Source organism: Lacerta agilis, chromosome 5, assembly GCF_009819535.1.
Source record: "Lacerta agilis isolate rLacAgi1 chromosome 5, rLacAgi1.pri, whole genome shotgun sequence".
Taxonomy (NCBI): Eukaryota; Metazoa; Chordata; class Lepidosauria; order Squamata; family Lacertidae; genus Lacerta; species Lacerta agilis.
In genome coordinates this window covers 61,230,079-61,250,615 of record NC_046316.1, presented here as the reverse complement: position 1 = coordinate 61,250,615, position 20,537 = coordinate 61,230,079, and the positions used below count along the sequence as shown (strand labels likewise).

Genomic DNA, 20,537 nt, shown 5'->3' with positions numbered 1-20,537 from the left:
TAGATGGCTTAGTGCACTTGAGGTTGCAAGTGAAGTAGGCCTATGCATTTAAAAAAATCGCCTGAGGAGGCCTTCCTCTGCATACCCCCCTTTTTACTGTGAGAAAATTGATCAACAAATTGGGAGGCACTCCCTGAAGTATGCAGCAGGACCCAGCAAATATGTACATCACATTTGCACCAAGACATGTTTGTGATATATGCAATTATGCCTGCCTCTCAAGAATGGGCCCTGCATTTCATGTGAGAAACCAAAAAATGGGAACTTTAAGATTACCGTATACTCTACTGTAGGATCTGGATGATAGATTTCCAAAGATAGGAGCAAAATGGGAGTTGTTCATAGTAGTAATAATAATAATGCATAGCTTTAGTCATGCTTCACATTTGCAATCTTCATAATCCGTACAACTTCTCTGTGAATTGGGCCAGTACAGTGCTACTTTTCTCAGTTAAAGATGGGGTGAATACTGAGAGGAAGTCTTGCATAAATCTACTTTCCAGTTATAAGCAGTTTTGGAGATAATTTGTTTCTCGGTTATTATCCTTTAGGGTGTGTCTCTTGTTCTTTGCAAGCATGTTCAGTTTTTTCTGTATTCCACTACTCGAATAGCAGACAGCAGACTGCGCTGAAGCAGCTGGTTCTTCACCACGTTGTTTATAATAGAGCTGATGTCATTGGCATAATCTTGCCTTTGATCAGCAGTATAATAGCAGGCATCGTGGCAATTTGTAATGAAAAATGCACAGAGGGCTTTAACATCTCCTTCTTGCAGCCCGAGTTTCTCCAGTACAGACTCCCAGGCCAGCCTAATTCTTTGGTTTCTGCCTTTTCGCCTCAGAACAGATGACAGAGTAGGCAGGGCTTTTGCCAGATCTGGTAGCATTTCTACAACTTCAGAATGTAAGCAGCTAATAGTTTCACAAATGTAGCTGTAGAAAAGATTTACCTCCACAGAAGAGAATCTGCAAGAAGATAAAGAATTATTGGACCAGTGGAAATTTAATTCGAGCCAAAAGAAACCATGTTTGTGATAATTAAGCCCAATCCTAAAATGTTTATTTGATGTAATTCCCTAAAACTAAGGCTAAGTCGATGTTTAGGTTTACATTTTGGACATAAAGTTTGAAAGTTTTCAAGATTAATCAGAAGTCCTAAATGGAATTATTTCTCTCCCAATATTCCATCATTATAAATTAAAATCATCAATCACTACATGTTCATGTGTTGCCCATATGTTAAACCTATTAAGTGATGGTTACAATCTTATGATACCATTATCAGGCACTTTACAGCCAAGTTAATATTATTAAAACTTTTATTAGATTTTTTGCCCTTGGTTTTTCTTTCTCACCTGTCTTCTAGCAGTGATGACCACATTTCATCCTGGTCGAACTGATGCTCCATTACTGTAGTCTGAAACTCAAACTTCTCTGTTAATTTCTGAATGCTAGAGTCTAGCACTGTAAACTGACCCTCTAAAGTCTGCAGTTTGTTCTCCACTCTGTTACGATTTAAAAGCCAGAAGTTATTAAAAGTCAGAATACGTTAGTCAGGAGTCTCCACTTCTGTTGCATATCCCGAGACTCATATCTACAGGTTGATTGTAATCACTTGATGAATTTAATCAGCGTATGGCTCTGGAGCAATACACTTTCTGCCATCAGGAAGCATGTTAAACTCTGTACAGTACTGTATTGCATTATGGCTGCTGCCACTGTGAAAGAACTGAACTTATCACAAAGCAGATGATACTAAGGAATATTAAATCTACAATGCTAAGCGTGCTTATCTGGGAGCAAATCATACTGAGCTCACATTTATTTTCAAGCAAATATGTACACCATTGTGTACACAACAGAGTTTTTATTCACTGCCTTTTATACATAGATTTAATGTAGAACTACAGGAGAATAAAGGACATACTATTCAGTTTCAAGTGATCAATTATTTCATAGGTATCTTAACATCAGGTCCCTTTGAAAGGGAATTAGTTTTCAGCATCACATTTTTTTTTCATTTATTCACAGACCCTTTAAGAACTAGAATTTTATTCATTGCTTGGGATATAACCAGGTCTTTTTTTTCAGCCAGAACTCACTGGAACTCAGTTCCGCCACCTCTCAGGTGGACGCCATTGCCATTATAAGAGAACAAGGGAGGCATTCATGCTGAGCACCAATTTTTCTAGAAAAATAGCATTGGGTACAGCAAATCAACATTAGATGGTACTCTTCAAATGGTAGCGCAATAGGGACGTTCCAGAGATGTGGGTCCAAAACTTACAAAGTCTTATGCATAACACAGTGAGCATGCAAGTGCATTCCAACTTAATTTGATTCTTAAGTTGATTTTTAATGACTGATGTTTTAATGTATTTTTAATCTCTTGTTGGAAGCTGCCCAGCCAGATGGGTGGGGTATAAGTAATAAATTATTATTATTATTATTAATTATAGAAAAACCAGAATCAAAGCCACATGGAAAGCCATGTTTTAGTCTTGATCACAGGCTAACCACTTTTTAAACAGCATATAATATGGAAACAATTCCCTAACCTTGAATTACTGCAAAGATAATTGATGCATATTGTAACACATACAAAAACTTCAGTCCTAAATACATTTACCAAAATGTTAACCCATGGGCATTTATATCTAAATACAGTATACGTGTGCAGAGTCCCAGTCCAAAAATAAACACCTGGTGGTGTTTAAAAGAGTAAAGAAGAAACACTGTAAACTCTGCAAACCAAGTCATTAATATTTTAATTATTTATATAATTTCATTAGAAATAAAAGAATATGTAACAGCATATTCAACAATACAGTATTTAAGGCTTGGACAGTAGACATTTTCCACCATCATCCAGACATATAAAGGCAGTTACTATATAAAGGTAGTAACTGCTGCCTTCCAAAATAATGTATTTTATATCACTTTTTGTTAGCTGCCTTGGAGATTCATCAGGCAGAAAAACAGTATCAATATTATAAACATCTAATTTATAAGGTGTGATTTTTTCTTGCTGTTTCTCACAATCTATCCCCAACAAAGCAGATTGGTTTCCCCTTCACAACCTGTTTAATGTCTTGTTCAGAGCACACAGTGATATAGCTTCTCTGGCCATCTTCAGTGAGAGAAAAAGAATCATATGTTTAAACGTTGGCTAGCTTCTCTTTTGCAGCAGACAGCAAACATATAACAGGAGTTCCAACTTGTGCTGAAGGTCAATTTTCACTTAAATCTTTTTATAGCCAGCCAGGACATCCAAGTTTAGCTTATTAACACATGCCCACAAGCACGTTGTTTATTGAACCACAGCAGATCAGTTGTGACAGTTTCTCTTGCTTACATGAAGGTACAGTAAATGAATTATTTTCACACAAACTACACTAACCTGTTACTCATTTTCTATCTATGTTTAGATTCATATTGGGTTGCTATGTGGAAGGTACAGCAGCTTATTGCTTCAATCTTTATGTATTTAAAATATTAATGATGCCACCCATTTTAAATACATCTCTTTTCATTTACATTGTTTATGGTAAATTGCTGTTCAGCTCCCAATACCCATCTGTAGCAATATACATGAGTCACATCAGGTACAAAGAGAACATGTATGAAGAAATTGCCATCCCTTACATATACATATCTATACCTATGCATACACGAAACATGCGAAAGGAACACATCTGTTTTAAAGTAAATAAAAACTAGCTATTTATAGATGCATGTATCTCATTTGTCCTCTGGTCGATACAAGAGTACAAATGACTTCTGTATTCTGTTATTAGAACCAGAAGACAAAGTATGTTCCAAGAAGCAGGTACTTAACCTATAAGACATTCGTTCGTATAGCATGCAGAGCAGGGACAAATACTGTATGTAGTGGTTCCAAAACTGTGCAGCAATTTGCTCAGAATATATGGCAGTTTATATCAAATAGGTAAATATTTTGGGCACAGGAAATGTTTGCTATATAATTCAATGTCTCAGTTCATCCAATCCCTCAAACCATTGCTTAGAGGTTTAGAAATGAACTGCAGGTTTGTGTACCTCCTCTTCCCCTCAAGCACACAGCTTCATTTTCAGTTTGTCATTCCATGTTTGCTAAATAATCCAGATTGACAAACTGTATTCTAGCACTCCATACTTGAAATGCATGGCTTACCCTCTAAACCAGAGTTTGCTGATTTGAATAGCATGGTCAATGCCTACCTGCCATTTTAAGATACCAGTACAATTGCATCTCCTGCCCACCTAGCAGTTCGAAAGCACATCAAAGTGCAAGTAGATAAATAGGGACTGCTCCTGCGGGAAGGTAAACGGCGTTTCCGTGCGCTGCTCTGGTTCGCCAGAAAGCAGCTTTGTCATGCTGGCCACATGACCCGGAAGCTGTCTGCGGACAAACGCCGGCTCCCTTGGCCTATAGAGCGAGATGAGCGCCGCAACCCCAGAGTCGGACACGACTGGACCTAATGGTCAGGGGTCCCTTCACCTTCTTCACAATTGCATACCCATAAGTTTGGTACTGTGGCAAAAGCAAAAGTTAACACTTTTGTTTATTGTTCTAATCATCCAAAACTTCCTACATTACAGAAAATGACCAGAAATATCAGGCTCTTATAAAAGGTTTAAGTCACCATTTGTATACACAGATCTCACAAAAGCCTTATCAGTGAAAGCTTTATTCTCCATAAATGTGAAAAGACCAAGAAGAAACCCAGGATTTTATAGTACAGTATACTGTTACTATCCCTTGTACCATACAGTTGTCAGTACTGTATCTATCACACCTTCTGCTCTTACAAACAAAAGGATGAGAATGAGCCAGGAATCACTATGCTATGAAAGAAATACTTCCCTGATAAAAGGAAAGTTGCTTTTGTTGGCAGAAAATTTAGCATATTGGTTTTTTTCTTTTAAAACTTACATTTTCAGTTTGTGTAGTAAAAGTAAAATGTAAGGAGTTGTGATTTAATAACAGCAAAAGAATATTAATGTAAATAAACTAGGCAGAAGTATCTAAACCTGGGCATACTGAGAACATTTTTTGATAACAGTATGTAACAATAGGTTGAAAAAATTATTTAGGAACTCATGTTTGATTTCTTCATAGAAGAAACCTAGATTATGCTGCATAATTTAACACTTAAGGATTCCTTGGAGTCAGCTTTTTGCTTTTGAACCACAATAGAGGAAAATACAACTTCTAGGATCCACCATGGACAAATTCAGGCATACTCATGGATAAATTATACATTAAAACTTAAATCCAAATACTGGGTAGATGTAGTTCAGCTGACTTAAGTGTGCATGAAGGGATCTGGAAATCAAAGTTAAATCATAAGCACAAGTTATTTTGAAAGTCTTCTGATGGCAATGGAACTTACAATAGCATGTACCAATATGCAATTTTTTCCGCTTGTCAAAAAGTTATACACACACACACACACATCCACAACTGAATTTTATTTCAAACTCATCAGCAAGTTAATACAGTATCTGGTTTATCATAAGATATCCCGTTACTGATACAATGAATTAAACTTTATCCACTCCTAAAATAAATATTTTTAGCAATATACAGAAAGGCTGCAGTTGGTTTAAAACACATTGGGGGTAATAAAGGTGGTGCATCAAACAAACGGTTAGGCCAAGGCATGTCTAAGGTTCAGCAATAGGATAGACTGATATACTGGTACTCTGATCAGCAACCAGTATTCTTCTAGAGCCTTTAATCTCTGCATATGAAATCCAGTTCACCTTCTCTCCATGTTCAATCGTTAGTTTTGGTAAAATTGGCACATGCTCATTTGAACACTCTGCATTTACTTTGTCAAGTTTCTTGGTGGTGTTGGGCATCCTAGTTCTCCTTCTGTGGATGGATTTGACTGGACTCTTCTGTTTTCCTAGTTCATTGCTGACATCCCACAACAACACTCTGCCATCATTTCCTCCTGTAATGAACCGGTAGGCTTCTGGTAGAAAGAAAACCTGTGACACTGCTAAGGAGTGGCCCTTAAATGCTGCCTCCTGCTCAAACTTGGTACCTGTTACCCTAAAGATTCTGATTTTTCCATCTTCAGCTCCACAGCCAAAAACATTGCCACAAGCAGAAACAGACAAGGAATGGGCCAATGGAGGATTAAAAAGCTGACCAGTTGAATGTTCATTGACTTCCTCCTCTTGCAAGTCCACAATCCACAGAGGGCGAGCTTTCTGCAAGTTCCACATCATAACCTTCAAATAGAACAAATCAGAATTATTTCTTTGTATACAGCATATACTAGCACACACTAAATGAGTTCATGTTCCTATTTGCACACAATTTTGTTTCCTTTATGTTGTTCTATTCCCAGAGTCATAAATTGAGATAGCTGTCACCAAGTGATGCTTCCCTGTGTCTATAAATCAAGAGGAAAAAACAGTTTACTATCATTTATATAGTAGCATGTTTCACTGTTAAGCTTTGAGAACCTTTAAACAAATTATACAAAAGATTTCTTAAGAGTACTTTTACTACATTTGTTTTATTATATCCATCTACCAAGCTGAACAAATTACCTTGTGCCAAAGAAACAGGTTCTCAAAATGTTGCATTATCTAACCTGTGAAAACTTCATCAGCATTCCTGTGACAACACCCAGACCTCTATGTTGTATTAATTACAATGACCAGTAACCAAAAACTGAGCAAAAATTATTTCTTTCTTAAATCAGAAGCCTCATTATAGAAACTAAGAACTGAAAGATGTATACCATAATTCATTTTAAATAGTTTAATACTGCTTTTATTATAGATGGGTGTTGGTTAAAATAGAATTGGCTTCTGCAAAAACCAAATTAGACTGCAATCCTTATCTCACTTATCTGTAAGTCCCTTTGAATCCCACATAACTTATTTCTGAGTAGACATGGTTCAAATTGCATCGTAATTTGCTTGTGTGATTCAGGACTCCTTGGTTCATCAACCACCACATTTCAGGTCATTAATTTGAAGATAGAGAATATGCTACGCTCACGTTTCTTCAACTCCAAATTCTTCATCTCCTTTCTTGTGATAACTATGGTTTAAAACAATATCAGAATCTAACAAAATACAGGTTAGCACTACCAGATTTGCCTCCAAACACTGTGTGCCAACCTGCTTCAAACCATGTTTTGGAGGAGATGCCCTCTGTGAATGCTAATCTTAGTTTGCTGAATCTGAATATAACGAATACCACAAATTGTGGAAAAGAGAGGGGAATCTATGCATAATAGGGAAGCAGGGACCATGACAGCCTGCAACACGTTCCCGATCTCTAGGTCACTGTTTGGAGATTGGAAACATAGCCATAATATGGGACGCGGGTGGCGCTGTGGGTTAAACCATAGAGCCTAGGGCATGTCGATAGAAGGTTGGCGGTTCGAATCCCCACAACGGGGTGAGCTTCCGTTGCTTGGTCCCCGCTCCTGCCAACCTAGCAGTTCGAAAGCACGTCAAAGAGCAAGTAGATAAATAGGTACCACTCTGGCGGGAAGGTAAACAGCGTTTCTGTGCGCTGCTCTGGTTCGCCAGAAGCGGCTTAGTCATGCTGGCCACATGACCCAGAAGCTGTACGCCAGTTCCCTCGGCCAATAAAGCGAGATGAGCACCGCAACCCCAGAGTCATCTGCAACTGGACCTAATGGTCAGGGGTCCCTTTACCTTTAGCCATAATATTCTTGCATTTTTACTTCTCTACATGCATAATCAAGACGTTTAATCACTACACTAACTTGAAGAAACTTCTCACACAGCAGAAATTTAAGACGATGAACCTGGATATCTCTATAAAGAGAAATGCCAGGGCTTAATATAGCATAAAAACCCAATAAATTGGGATTTGCTCTATACTCAGTGGCATAAGGGCACTTTGCTCACCCTCAGATGTATTCTTTATTACTTAATATGTCCCCTCTGTTAATCTACTTCAGCATTTGATTTAGCCATTTAATTGATACTGGGGCTCCCTGGAAGCCAACTTTTCAAGAATGATTCCTTTTTATCTTGCCTGCTTGTTTTACCTTGGCTGGCACTCACACTGTCTTTCACAAGGGACTATATAAATTCCTGATCAATACATATACAGGAGGATTACTTCATCTAATGCCACAGGAGGCTCATAGAAAAATTAACATATAGTAGGAGAGGAAAGAAACATGTATCAAAGATCACTGCTGGTATGTGCCCTATAGGAAGCTTTCATTTTATGCTGATCACCTTCATATCCAGACCACATGAAAGAAGGCTTTGAGGTCTTTGAGGGCGAAACACAGCAGATGCACAAATATTTGAGTGTCGTCTAAGGCAACGGCTTAACTTCTTGCTTTCCAGATCAATTATCTTTATTACTCCAGAATCGTCTGCAGCACTTAATAAGCTATCTGTTTCATTTACTGAAAGACAATTGATCTCTTCATCATTTACATGGAAATGTTCAACTGGCTCTTTGAGACATCTAGTATCCAAAATGCTAACAGTCTCTCCATGAGAAGCATATAGTCTTTTGGAACAGGTGGGAGAAAACACAACACTGGTGACATCATCAGCTTTCTGGAGAAGTGTGTGTTCTAATGGAGTCCCTTCCTCACTCCAGATGGTTAGCTCCCCTCCTTCTGCTCCTGAAGCCAACAGACCATCTTTGTTCACATTCAAACATAATATTGAAGAAGAGTGTCCATTGGCCCACTTCTCCGCCATAGTAGGAGAGTCTGAAAAACACAAACACTTGATTAGACAGAAGTTGTTTCTGGTATAGCTAATTCCTCAAAAGATGCAGGATGCATCACTTCATTGCATGGACAGAATGTATGTTTTAATGCCACATTTGAAACCATAATTTATAATCCTAGAACCAAAACAACTTTAAGTATCAGTCTGATTTTGTTTAAATGAGAGGACATGTGTTTAGGCATGCAATATACACCTCTGTTCTCTTCAATCAATTGGTTTATAGCAAAGCTTGCCAACATGGCACCTGCTAGTATACATGAAATCACAGATGCCTTCCCTGGCACCACAGGATCCTTTTCCTATTGAAAGGAACATTCTGCACTAGCCAACAGAATACACTGTGATATGGGCACCACAACCAAGCATAAGCGGTGCCCACAACAGTTCATCTGGTTTACTAATGTACCCACGATGAATATGTATAGCACTAACAGAGAACTGCAGTCAGAAACCTGAATGGCAAAATAGGATCGAAGAAAAGTAAATCACTGACAGTAAGTTCCTAGCATGGCATTTTGGAAAACAAAGCTCAGTTTGTCTGTTCTTTGAAAGAAAGTCTTTGAAAATAAATGGTATTCCTTAGTATGTATTTAACTCCCTGGAGATGACCCAGTATACCTGAAGGAGTGTCTCCACCCCAATCATTCAGCCCAGACACTGAGGTCCAGTGCTGAGGGCCTTCTGGCGGTTCCCTCACTGCAAGAAGTGAGATTACAGGAAACCAGGCAGAGGGCCTTCTCAGTGGTGGTGCCCGCCCTGTGGAATGCCCTCCCACCAGATGTCAAGGAAATAAACAACTATTTGACTTTTAGAAGACATCTGAAGGCAGCCCTGTTTAGGGAAGTTTTTAATGTTTGAAGTTTTATTCTGTTTAATATTCTGTTGGGAGCCGCCCAGAGTGGCTGGGGAAATGAATTAATTATTATTATTATTACTACTACTACTACTACTACTACTACTACTACTTTTTCATAAATATGCTTAGGAACATTCTATACGGATTAACAGACGAACATTAATCATCACAAGGGTGTCAAGTGGAGGCAGAGAAGTGGTTGGCATTTGACTAGCCCAGACCAGTACTGACAAGGAAAGACGGGCAAAGCGCCTTCAAACAATACTCCGGACTAGAGAAACATTCGGTGAAGGGTGGGGGAAGGAAAAGAAAAGGCGTGAAAACAGGGAGATGGGTGAGCATTCTTCATAGCTATGAGGACCAAACCAGTCAGAAACACGCCCTCCAGTCCAGCCCTACACCACTTCAGTACGACTTATTGCCAAATAAATACGCAATAGGGTGACAGCCTCAAGCCAAGCCACCCTACTGCTGTATTTTAATACCGAGGAGGCCAAAAAATAACCGAATTACCTCAAACAGGCTTACCCGTCCCGCCGTCTCTCCATGCGACAGTGTCCTCTTCCGGCGAAGAGAAATTACGTCACCCTATTATCACCCCCCCCCCTTTACATTAACAGGTGAGGTTCTCGCGCATGGATTTAGAGAAGCCCCCTTGACAGCTCTGCCCTTACCCAACATGGTTGGCTCACCTTCAGGGCCTAGCTCTCAATCACCACCGCGACAATAGTAGTAACAAAAAGCGAATAAAAGTTCCGCAGTCGGAGAGACCCGCGGCAGGAAACCTAAATTCGTCTCACTGCTCCTCCAACCGCGAACCGAAGAGGCAGTGATGGGGGAAAGACAGCACTTTCTCCGACGTCTCTTCAGGCCCAGCTCAGGCACAAGCTAAAGCTTTCACTTCCGCCCGCACTTGCCGGCAGCTGGTGGGAAGGACGTCGAGCGTCGGCTGCGCCGCCTCCCTTCCTTCCTTCGCTGACGGCGTGAGCCGGATTGGCCGGTTGGCTGCCTGGTGGGCTCGCGGCCTCGCACCGCCTTTGCCTGGGCCGGGGCGGTCGGTTGGCGAGGCGTGCGCGCGCCGCGGGACGCGAGGACTCGGTGGTCGCCCGGAGGTTATGGCGGCGGCTGCCGGCGGAGGAGGAGGAGGAGCGCCGAGCTCGGTGGTTGTTGCGGCTGCTGCTGCTGCTGCCGCCGCTACGGCTGCTAATGCGGGGGGCTGGCGGCTTCCCGGGCGGGTGCTCGAGTTCGTCTTCTCCTACCTGGAGCTGCGGGAGCTGCGGAGCTGCGCGCTGGTGTGCAAGCTGTGGTGCCGCGTCCTGCACGGCGACGAGAACAGCGAGGTGTGGCGGAGCCTGGCCGCTCGCAGCCTGGCGGAGGAGGCGCTGCGCACCGACATCCTCTGCAACGTACCCACCTACAAGGGCAAGGTCAGGATGGCCCCTCACGGGAGGGAGCGACCCTCCTTTTTGCGCGCGCGAGGAAACCCAGGAGATAGATAGATAGATAGATAGATAGATAGATAGATAGATATGGAATATAAAAATAAATTAATAAATAAAAATATAATCTGGGTACCTTTCTCTGCCCCTGCATCCCTTGCACGAGAAAAGATACTGGAGGTGCCGTGGGTCTTGTCTCCTGTGTTTTGTGAGACGGACCTCTTTCTTCTTAAACCCAGATGTGCGGGGAGGAGAGAAAATTGTTCCGTTTTGTGTTTGAGAGAGTGAGAAAGAGAGGCACTAAGGCACATGCTCAAAAGCACTGGCTGCTTATTACAGTACTTTGTTCCAAGGCAGAACTCTGGCACCGATTCTGGGCTGTTTGCTAGCTCCAGTAAAATGCAACCTGCATCTGTCCTCATCCCCCCCCCCCCAATTGCACATGTATATATGCATACCAGTGTGGTGGAAACACTCATTGAGTACATGTTGTTTGGATGTGGTTCCTCTTTCCAGCTGCTGTCTATGGCCCAGATGCTTTGCATGGTAGGAGCTGCAGAAGGGTATAATGCTCAATAAGATACCATCTTGGGAGCTGGATTGAGGACCCCCCCCCGGGGGGGGGGTTGATGCCTTCTTCCAGCATGCCTGGAATAACTGCTGTTTAAATGATGCTTTTCTCCCGCTTGCTCTGTTTCCAAAAGACCTTGGCAGGCCTGTTTTTCTATGTTGAGCCAGGTAGCCAATACTAGCCCAGCTGGGCAGGTGGTGAGGACTGAGGTTGTGAAATCACAACGCATTCTTACTTTGGGTGGCATTCTTTCACAGATAGGCTAATTATACATACCGGTATATTTGGGTTTACCGTGCCTTATTAAGAATAGGTGTGTAGAGTTGCTGCTGCTGATATCTTAATAGCCTTGCCTAGTTTAGTAATCTTATTTCCAGCATTGCTTTAAAAAAAAATACCTTCTGTTCCAGGTGCGCGCCTTTCAGCACGCTTTCAGCACCAATGATTGTTCTAGGAATGTCTACATTAAGAAGAATGGATTTACTTTGCATCGGAATCCCATTGCACAGAGTACAGATGGAGCAAGGACCAAGATTGGTTTCAGTGAAGGCCGTCATGCTTGGGAAGTCTGGTGGGAAGGCCCTCTTGGCACAGTAGCAGTAATTGGGATTGCTACAAAACGAGCTCCCATGCAGTGTCAAGGCTATGTGGCACTCCTGGGCAGTGATGACCAGAGCTGGGGCTGGAATTTGGTGGACAACAACTTGTTACATAATGGAGAGGTCAATGGCAGCTTCCCCCAGTGCAACAATGCCCCTAAATATCAAGTGAGTGAAACCTGGAATGTATACAAGACTGTTGGATCTGTGAAGAGCTATGCCAGGGCGGTCCAACCACTTAGACCAAGTGCGCCTCCAGAGCCACACACTGAATTAAATTTCCATATTGTAAATTAAAGAGTACACAATATAGTTAATATATTTAATGTAAGCAATTAATATATTTAATTGAATATATATAATGAAATACACAATTGATAGATTGAGTCCCTCAGCAAGCAAGAGGAGGATATAAATCAAAATAAAATAATTTTAGAAGACTTCTAGCCCATGGAGAAGAAGACAGCATAAGGTGGGGTGGTAGGGCAGGCAACAGCTGCCTCATCCTCCTCACCTGCCAGCCAGTCACTACAGCCACCACCATCTATCCTGCTTCCCCACCCCACCTCCCGCACAGCCTCTTCAGGCCAGTTGTTGACTGAGGGGGGAAGGATCTGTAGAGTTGGAAGGGAACCCCCAAGGGTAATGTAGTCAGACCCCTTGCAGTCCCTGGCAGGCAGGCAGCCCCTCCCCATCTGTCAAACAGGGCAGCAGCAAAGCCTCCATGGCAAGGGGCAGCCCACAGAGTCCTGAGCAGAGAGGCCCCGCCACATCCCTCCTGCTGGCTGGCCGCACAACATGCCTCTGCTGAGCCTGGGCTGTGTTGCGGCCTCCTTCCGTCCTGGCAGCTCTGCTCTGTCTCTCTCTGCCATCACTATTGTTGTTCCTTCAAAGAGGCGCCAGCCACACCTCCCGCTCCATGTTGCCATGCCAGCCCACCAATCAAAAGGTGCGACCTCAAACACCTGGAAATGTGGCACCCAGATCCCCCTCTTCCTATTGGTGGGTTTTCAAGCATCCCTCCCCATCACATATACTCTCATGTGCTCATTTGCTGCTGAGGGGAGAAGCAACCAACCAGCAAGCAAGAGGAGGAAGTTCCTGCTCTTCAGGACAGGAAAGGCAGAAGAGTCGCTGAAGAGTAGTAACAGGTCTGAGGGCAAAGACCACCAAAGAAGGTCTCATGGGCCACATGTTGGACCACCCTGAGCTATACATTCCAGAATTTTGCATAGTAAACTGACACATTCTGTTTTAAGCACAATTCTACTCACATTTACTTGGAAATACGTCCCAATATGCTCAGTGGGGCTTACTCCCTGGTAAGGCTTCTACCCTAACCTCACTTATTTGGGAGTTAGCCAAGTTGAATTCAGTAAGGCATGCATCAAATTGAGGAATATTTCTGGTGAAGCAGTGTAGTTGTTCAAAGCCCCATGACTGAATCTTAGCTTTACCATTGATCAGCAGAAAATGTCTTTGAAGGGCTTTTCTGTATGTTAATTGTGTGTGTTTCTCCCCCCCCCCCAAGTTATTTTGTCTCAGCATCTGTTTTCCATCACTTTGTCTTGTCTTTTTCATTATCCCTTTTCTTCAATCAATCTTATTTTTGTTTACAGATAGGTGAGAGAATTCGTGTCATCCTGGACATGGAAGACAAGACTTTGGCTTTTGAGCGAGGCTATGAGTTTCTAGGAGTTGCATTCCGAGGACTGCCAAAGACATGTCTGTATCCAGCAGTGTCTGCTGTCTATGGAAACACTGAAGTGACGTTAGTTTATCTGGGAAAACCTTTAGATGGATGACATTTAGTTTTTAACTGGGACATGAACATCAAGTTGACAATATGGAGAAACTTTGCATGTGGGTTAATAGGGAAGCATGAGTGAAGTGTGTGGATGCATATCCAAGAAACATCAAGGAAAACCAAAATTTGCGATCCAAAAGGCCAGCTGTACGGAAGAGAGTTTTACCTTTCCTTTTTCTGCCGGACCAGAAAAATTCTCAGGGGGTTGCAGTTGGTTGAATGGGCAGCTAACCACATGCATGTTGCATAAGATTTCACTGCAAAGGTGGCAGAATGGAATCCTGTACATACCTAAGGGACTCCTGTGTAGAAGTGGGTAAGGAAAGCTGACTGAGACCTGTAAGTAGTGTGTTCTGTGAAAAAGACTTCATTTTTAAAATTATTTGTTTCCTTCCTGCCTTTGATCCAGTATGTTTTACCAAAGGTAACTGAAATTGGTTGGATTTTATTTAATGTATTTTCATTGTGATGAGGAGTATAATGTATTGCACTTCTCCAGAGCAAAACATTGTGCAGTTATGTTAAAGTGTGTTTTAAAGACAGTTTGTACAGAACACTTAAAAAAAAAACAGAACAAAACAAAGGGTTGCTGTTGCTTTCCCTGGGATGTAATTTTGTTAATTGGAACCCCCCCCCACTACATAACAGGTGTTGGTGTCTGTCCAGTTGAACAGCATACATACAAGTGCACTTCTTTTGCTGCACAACATCTCATGTGAATGTCTATTGTAAAATGCTTTAGATTTGATAGCTGAAAATTCTGTGCAGGTGGAAGGATAAAGTCAGTTTCTAACGTGAGTGTTTTTGTTTTACTTAAAATGTGAGTGTGTGTTGCAAATGACCATATGTCTTTCAATCCACCTTGTAAAGTAAGACTTAAAATTAATCTTGCAAACTATGAGCTGTCCACCAAATAATGCTGCTCTTTACCCATTTTAATCAGAATTGTATTGTGGTTGTGGGTGGCCATGCTTGGTGGGTTGTTCCCATTATGGTCTGCAGTACCCCAACCCTTCATTTTGGTCTATTACCAAATGTACTGCTCTCTTCCCAGTATAGATATTAGATTGCAAGTATTGCATATTTACGGTAACTAAATATTTTGAAAAATAGGTTTCCAAAAGTACTACCTAAATAATACTATGTTAAAATTGCATAGAAAAATATTTTAACATATTTCAATCTTTAGCGTAAATAAATTGAACTTCAAACAGGAATCAAATTTCTGACACAATTATGGAGTCTGCCCTTTGGTTATATTAATGGCTGAGAAACGTTTTACAAAGCTAATTTGTTGTGCATAAAGAAAGCACCTTCAGATGATGGAGCAACTGCATTTCCCCATTCTTTGGCATCCATATCCTGCACAGCTTGTATGTCTTAATCGTGTAAGTCCACAGGCTGGTTCTTGGTACTAAAGTGCTATTTTGTTCTGCCTTAGACATCTATTTATTTAGTGTAGAGTGAGAAAACACTTTCAGTGCAGTCCTGGACATTTTTTCCCCTCAGAAGCAAGCCCCACTATGTTCAGTGGGATGTACTCCTAGGTAAGTATGTGTAGGATTGTGGCCTTTGGGAGGAAATGAGGTATTGTTTACATTCCTTACATCATAATCAGAATTATGTGGTCTCGCAGACATTTAGTTCCTTAGGTGTGCAAAAGAGAACAATTCCCTCAGGCATTCTTATTTTTGTTAAAGCCGGGGGAAAGCTGCTAAACACTATGTTTGTATTTTTTAAAAATAGCTTAAAGCATACATTCTTGCTTCATGCAAGGTTTAAAATGGCAATTCAGTATCTTGGGTAGTGCCATTGGTCCTCAATACTTAAAAATACCTACATTGGTCATGCTGTGTGACCTTCCCAGCAACCTAGCCTTGCTGTAGGCTTAGCCATCATGTTACCTGTCCTACCATCTTGACATACTAATGCATCTTGCTTTACTATTGTTTCCAAACCCCTTTGGTTCCTTGTAGAAGCAGCAGAAGGAAGTTATGGTTGATTATTGGTTTGGGACTGCTAGTATTCTTTGGTTGGTGGCATAGGACTGTAGTGGATAGCATCACACTAGTCAGAAAGAGGCTCTTTTATGAGGCTGCTGAAAGTGTGAGGGATAAAATGTGGATTCAAAAAAGAGGGCAGTGACTGTACCAGAGGAGTCCATGTTGCATGTTCTCAGCTGTTCAGGCTTTCCCAGATCTTCACCTCACTTTCTTTCCATGTTCAGATTCCACAGAATTGCATTTGAGGTCTGCATGTGTGAATAAATGTTTTTCAAATATTAGTTCTATGTGTAGTATGCCGCTTAGCAAGTTCATTCCTGGTCTCTTTCTAAAATTAAGCAAATGAATCATTTCAACACTGGTACTACAAAGAAATGAATGATTTTGGAAAGATGTATCACTTCCAGAAAACGTTGACTGTATACTATGCTATAAAATATATCACTACAAGATTCTATGGCATGAGCTAAAATAAAAGGAAAGAAGCATTTGTTAGAGTAATATAGTCTCCCTGTGCAGTCTCGGATGGATTACCCTCTGCACCTATTTATGGACTTTTGAGTAGAGAGAGCTGGTCCTAAGAACTGTGTCAGGGAAATTTTTGCTAGGTTTTACTTCCATTTATACAAGATGTCTTGCTCGCTTTACCCTTACATGTGGCATAGCATTCTGCTTGTGCCAAGTGGTCAAAAATTCCTTGGGGCACAGGGGACAAATATGTATATAAACCTCTTATAACTTATTACCTGAAGACCAACTCCTAGCTGTACAAACAACTGAAATAAATTGTTAAAACAAAAATATACTACTCTGTATTATTGTGTGTTATAATTGAGTCTTATTAGTACCGGGTGATTTTCTGTTTGACTGGAATACAGAAAATTTTTACAATATTTATGTGATCGACTAATGTCAAATTGTGAACTTTCCCTGGAGATAAATATGTAAACCCCTTTGATAAGCTGGACTACTGTATGTGTAAACTCTCCCTGATGGAAATGGTAGTATTAGTTTTCCTGTTTTCTTTTCGTAGAAGCCTTGTTGCAAAATACACATTTCACACAGGTACGATGTCTCAGAATTTTTGCAGAGGCAGGCTGCCTGGGAGTTTGTTCAAGGTCTATGAGGAGTGTTTAACTGGATCTCAGCCCTCAGATTCTGGGGTGGAGCAGAAACTGAAGACAGCTTACTTGGGGAGGGCTATTTCACAAAACTGTACAGATACAAATCCTGTCCATCTCCCCAACAGAACACACTCAGTGGAAAGCACCAGTAAACTGCAGCTCCCTAATAAGTATAACACATACATCACCTGCACTGATTTTTTATATTTTGAGGTGCAGACACAAACCATCTTGAGAGTATTCCTTAAACATTAAGTGTGTGAAGTGGCCTTCAGATGAAACTCTTGGATACTTCCAGAGGGCACATGGGAACTGCAATTGTTAACTGTCGTAAAAGTGTACATGCTTGGAAAATGAACTACTATTATTAATACATTCTAAATGAGTTGCTTTGCAACTTCAGTTGTGGGTGGATGGTGAGACGTGGTAATTCATAAAGGAAATATCAACTGAGACTATAATGTGGTGACTACAGCTGATCAAGTCTCCATATGCCACATGCAACAGGGACAGGATTCCTCTTGAAAGGAAGTGCTTGGAGTTCTTTCAGCAGAAGCACTGTTTTGTGATGCAAGTTTAAGAGCAGAGAGCTATCATGCTCTGGTTGCTGGGCTTTCCCTTTCATGCATATGAGTGACTTGTATGTCATTTCACTAGTGGACTCGGAGAATGGTTCAAAGTGCCCTTAAACAGAAGTATTAGTGTAGGTTTACATTATTCCTGATGGTTCTCTAATTCTGTGTTGCATGAGGGTGATGGCCATGATGAAAACAAGAGAGGGAAAGGAGAATTAAATTCCAAGTGTAATATGTATAACAATTGTGGATTAAGGTCAGGTTTAAAAACAACAAAGCAGCAACTTCAAATTACAAGCAGGCAGCAAATTGCCAAAAAGGATTACGGTTGCATTCTGTTGTGAGAGGCTGACTCTAGCACAAAGGCTTAAAAGGTAAAGGTACCCCTGACTATTAGGTCCACTCGTGGTCGACTCTGGGGTTGTGGCACTCATCTCGCTCTATAGGCCGAGGGAGCCGGCATTTGTCCGCAGACAGCTTCCGGGTTATGTGGCGCACGGAAACACCGTTTACCTTCCTGCTGGAGCGGTACCTATTTATCTACTTGCACTTGATGTGCTTTCGAACTGCTAGGTTGGCAGGAGCAGGGACCGAGCAACGGGAGCTCACCCTGTCGCAGAGATTCAAACTGCCGACCTGATCGGTAAGCCCTAGGCTCAGTGGTTCAGACCACAGCGCAAATACTGATAGGATTGAAGCCCCAGCTCCACTGAAGTAAGCAGGCATGCTGCAATCTAGAGTAGATTGGGAAGTAGGCCTCATGAAGAAAATTGGAACTGATGTGTGTTTAACTGTAAGATTCCAGTTGTGTCCAGCTTCATCTGAGGTTTGTCTATTGATAACAAACTAGGTTCGTTCAAAGCGTTCTGCCTAATCTAGTAGGTGTAAATGACGGTGGAAGTCCATTTAATTTGCCTTTTATAATGTAGAAAGCCTATGCTAGGCAAGAAGTAGGAAAATTATAAACAATTCTACATGGTGGAGCTGCTACCTCATATGTCACATGAGGGCAATGTAGAGACCCAAGAGAGAAAGTTCTTGTCCTCATGGAACTAGAATATGCTGACAATGGAAATGCTCAGGGGGGTTGATTATATAATGTTTGTGCATCCTCATTACCTTCAGTGCAAGAGAAGTACAATTCGGCAGGAGTGTCAAAAGGCTGTATTAGCAAGTCTGCACACAAAGTCTTTGTGTTGTGTTTTTATTTTAAATTCATGTTTCAGTGAAAGTGAATGATGGGAGATGTGCACCTGGCAGCCTGAGAATCTCTGTTCTGATTTTGAATGTAATACCCAGCACAGTTTGGAAATACTGTATGACACCCTCCAGTAAATGTGTCAGGGTTCTGCCTGCCCAGACATTGTACCTGAGGGGAGCAGAACCCTCCAGTAGATTTCCACACTGCAAGTGACCCTGAAAAAACATTTCATCCAGATATCCCTGGCCTATGACTGGAGCTGCCTGGGCTTCTGGCTAACTTTGAACCCCCCCCCCCAATCTCTCCCAGGGTCTCAGGAGCAGAATACATAGAGGCAGGCAAGAGTTTCAGACTGCAGGCTTCCTCAACCTCGGCCCTCCAGATGTTTTGAGACTACATTTCCCAGCACCCCTGACCACTGGTCCTGCTAGCTAGGGATCATGGGAGTTGTAGGCCAAAAACATCTGGAGGGCTGAGGTTGAGGAAGCCTGGTTTCAGAGCCACTGCTGTTGTGCTTGCCTAGCTGCACATGAGGCTACTCAGAAGGAGGGGGAAGCAAATGGAGGCACCTGTCTGCATCAGGGCCTGAATGGGAAGGTGTGATGCCTCTCACTCCTACATGAGCCTCCAATCTGAGCTGTGGTATTGCAGACACACCACCTCTCTCCCACATTCCCGACTTGGAGAAATGGACACTGGGAGAAACACCTTGAACTTGGAAAGCTAGAAAGAGCTGTGTGTTGGTTGGAGCATCACTGGAGTTCACAAGATTTCTTTGGAAAACTGATACAGGACTGTCAACTGTGGTGTCTGCTTGGATGAGTGCTTGTTTGCTTCCAATATGCTGTAGTGGTATATTTGTAAGTAAAACAAGTTTTACGAATATAGAATATGTCTCCAGTGATCTCTTATTTGTCATCTGGAGTTTTTGAAATTGTGAAGGTGAATAACAATTTATCCTTTTCCAAAGAGTTAGTGTTACTTACTTTTTATACTATTATTTTACATCGTGCTGCTTTCAAGGTTTATGTTTTAAAATTGTTTGTGTAATTGTGATTCTTTGTAAACTACTCGGATTAGGGTGGAAGATGTGAATTCCTGGAAGGAAGAAAGCGATTTAATGTGTGTGCCTCTGCCAGAGAAATGTGCTAACAACAGCTATGTAAAAAGAAGAAGAAAGAAAAGCTAATCACTATGTGTTTGGGGTGTGAATATTGAGAAGAAGGAAAGCAGCCCTAATTTCCTAACAGCAGGGGACAGCAGTTTGCTGCAGAAAGGCCAAATGAAACCTTAAGCATAGTAGGGCCTACAGAGTAACCAAATATCCTCAAATTTAAAGCAGCGTGATTTCTCTTTCATTAGCAGATATATAAACACTTGTAAATAAAAAGTTGTATAATTTGTTTTATAAAGAAATAACAAGTCATGGTAACACCTGAGGACTGAGCATGCTGATAGAAAGTTGAACGGTGGTTGGAAATGAAAAACAGAAACAGATGGAAAAACCTGCTGAAAGAGGATCTGACTGGCTGACCGCCGGAACTCTGAACAAGAGCACTCCTGTTAGAAGATGCAGCACAAAGTTTTGTACAGAGCTTGT

At 41.6% G+C, this 20,537-nt stretch overlaps 3 protein-coding genes across 7 annotated transcripts; 1 reads left to right on the top strand and 2 right to left on the bottom strand.

Moving 5' to 3' along the window:
* Positions 1–280: 280 nt before the first annotated feature.
* Positions 281–3,375, bottom strand: SMCO1 (single-pass membrane protein with coiled-coil domains 1). Of its 2 annotated transcripts, none has more exons than XM_033150172.1 (3): positions 3,080–3,375; positions 1,355–1,416; positions 281–965 (listed from the first exon to the last, which is right to left on the bottom strand). In XM_033150172.1, exons 2-3 carry the CDS (start codon positions 1,405–1,407, stop codon positions 581–583), a joined length of 438 nt encoding a protein of 145 aa, XP_033006063.1. In that variant the 5' UTR covers positions 1,408–1,416; positions 3,080–3,375; the 3' UTR covers positions 281–580. The 2 variants fall into 2 exon arrangements, with proteins under 2 accessions (XP_033006063.1, XP_033006062.1); XM_033150171.1 differs by having other exon boundaries at positions 286–965; positions 1,355–1,504.
* Positions 3,376–5,495: 2,120 nt separating this feature from the next.
* Positions 5,496–10,978, bottom strand: WDR53 (WD repeat domain 53). 4 transcript variants are annotated; one of them, XM_033150162.1, is made up of 3 exons: positions 10,878–10,978; positions 8,250–8,740; positions 5,496–6,245 (listed from the first exon to the last, which is right to left on the bottom strand). In XM_033150162.1, exons 2-3 carry the CDS (start codon positions 8,727–8,729, stop codon positions 5,670–5,672), a joined length of 1,056 nt encoding a protein of 351 aa, XP_033006053.1. In that variant the 5' UTR covers positions 8,730–8,740; positions 10,878–10,978; the 3' UTR covers positions 5,496–5,669. The 4 variants fall into 4 exon arrangements, with proteins under 4 accessions (XP_033006053.1, XP_033006052.1, XP_033006051.1 ...); XM_033150161.1 differs by lacking the exon at positions 10,878–10,978 and adding an exon at positions 10,311–10,469; XM_033150160.1 differs by lacking the exon at positions 10,878–10,978 and adding an exon at positions 10,147–10,259.
* Positions 10,473–15,271, top strand: FBXO45 (F-box protein 45). The gene is made up of 3 exons (XM_033150163.1): positions 10,473–11,045; positions 12,039–12,395; positions 13,847–15,271. The coding sequence occupies exons 1-3, from the start codon at positions 10,734–10,736 to the stop codon at positions 14,030–14,032; spliced, it is 855 nt and encodes a 284-aa protein (XP_033006054.1). The 5' UTR covers positions 10,473–10,733; the 3' UTR covers positions 14,033–15,271.
* Positions 15,272–20,537: the final 5,266 nt, after the last annotated feature.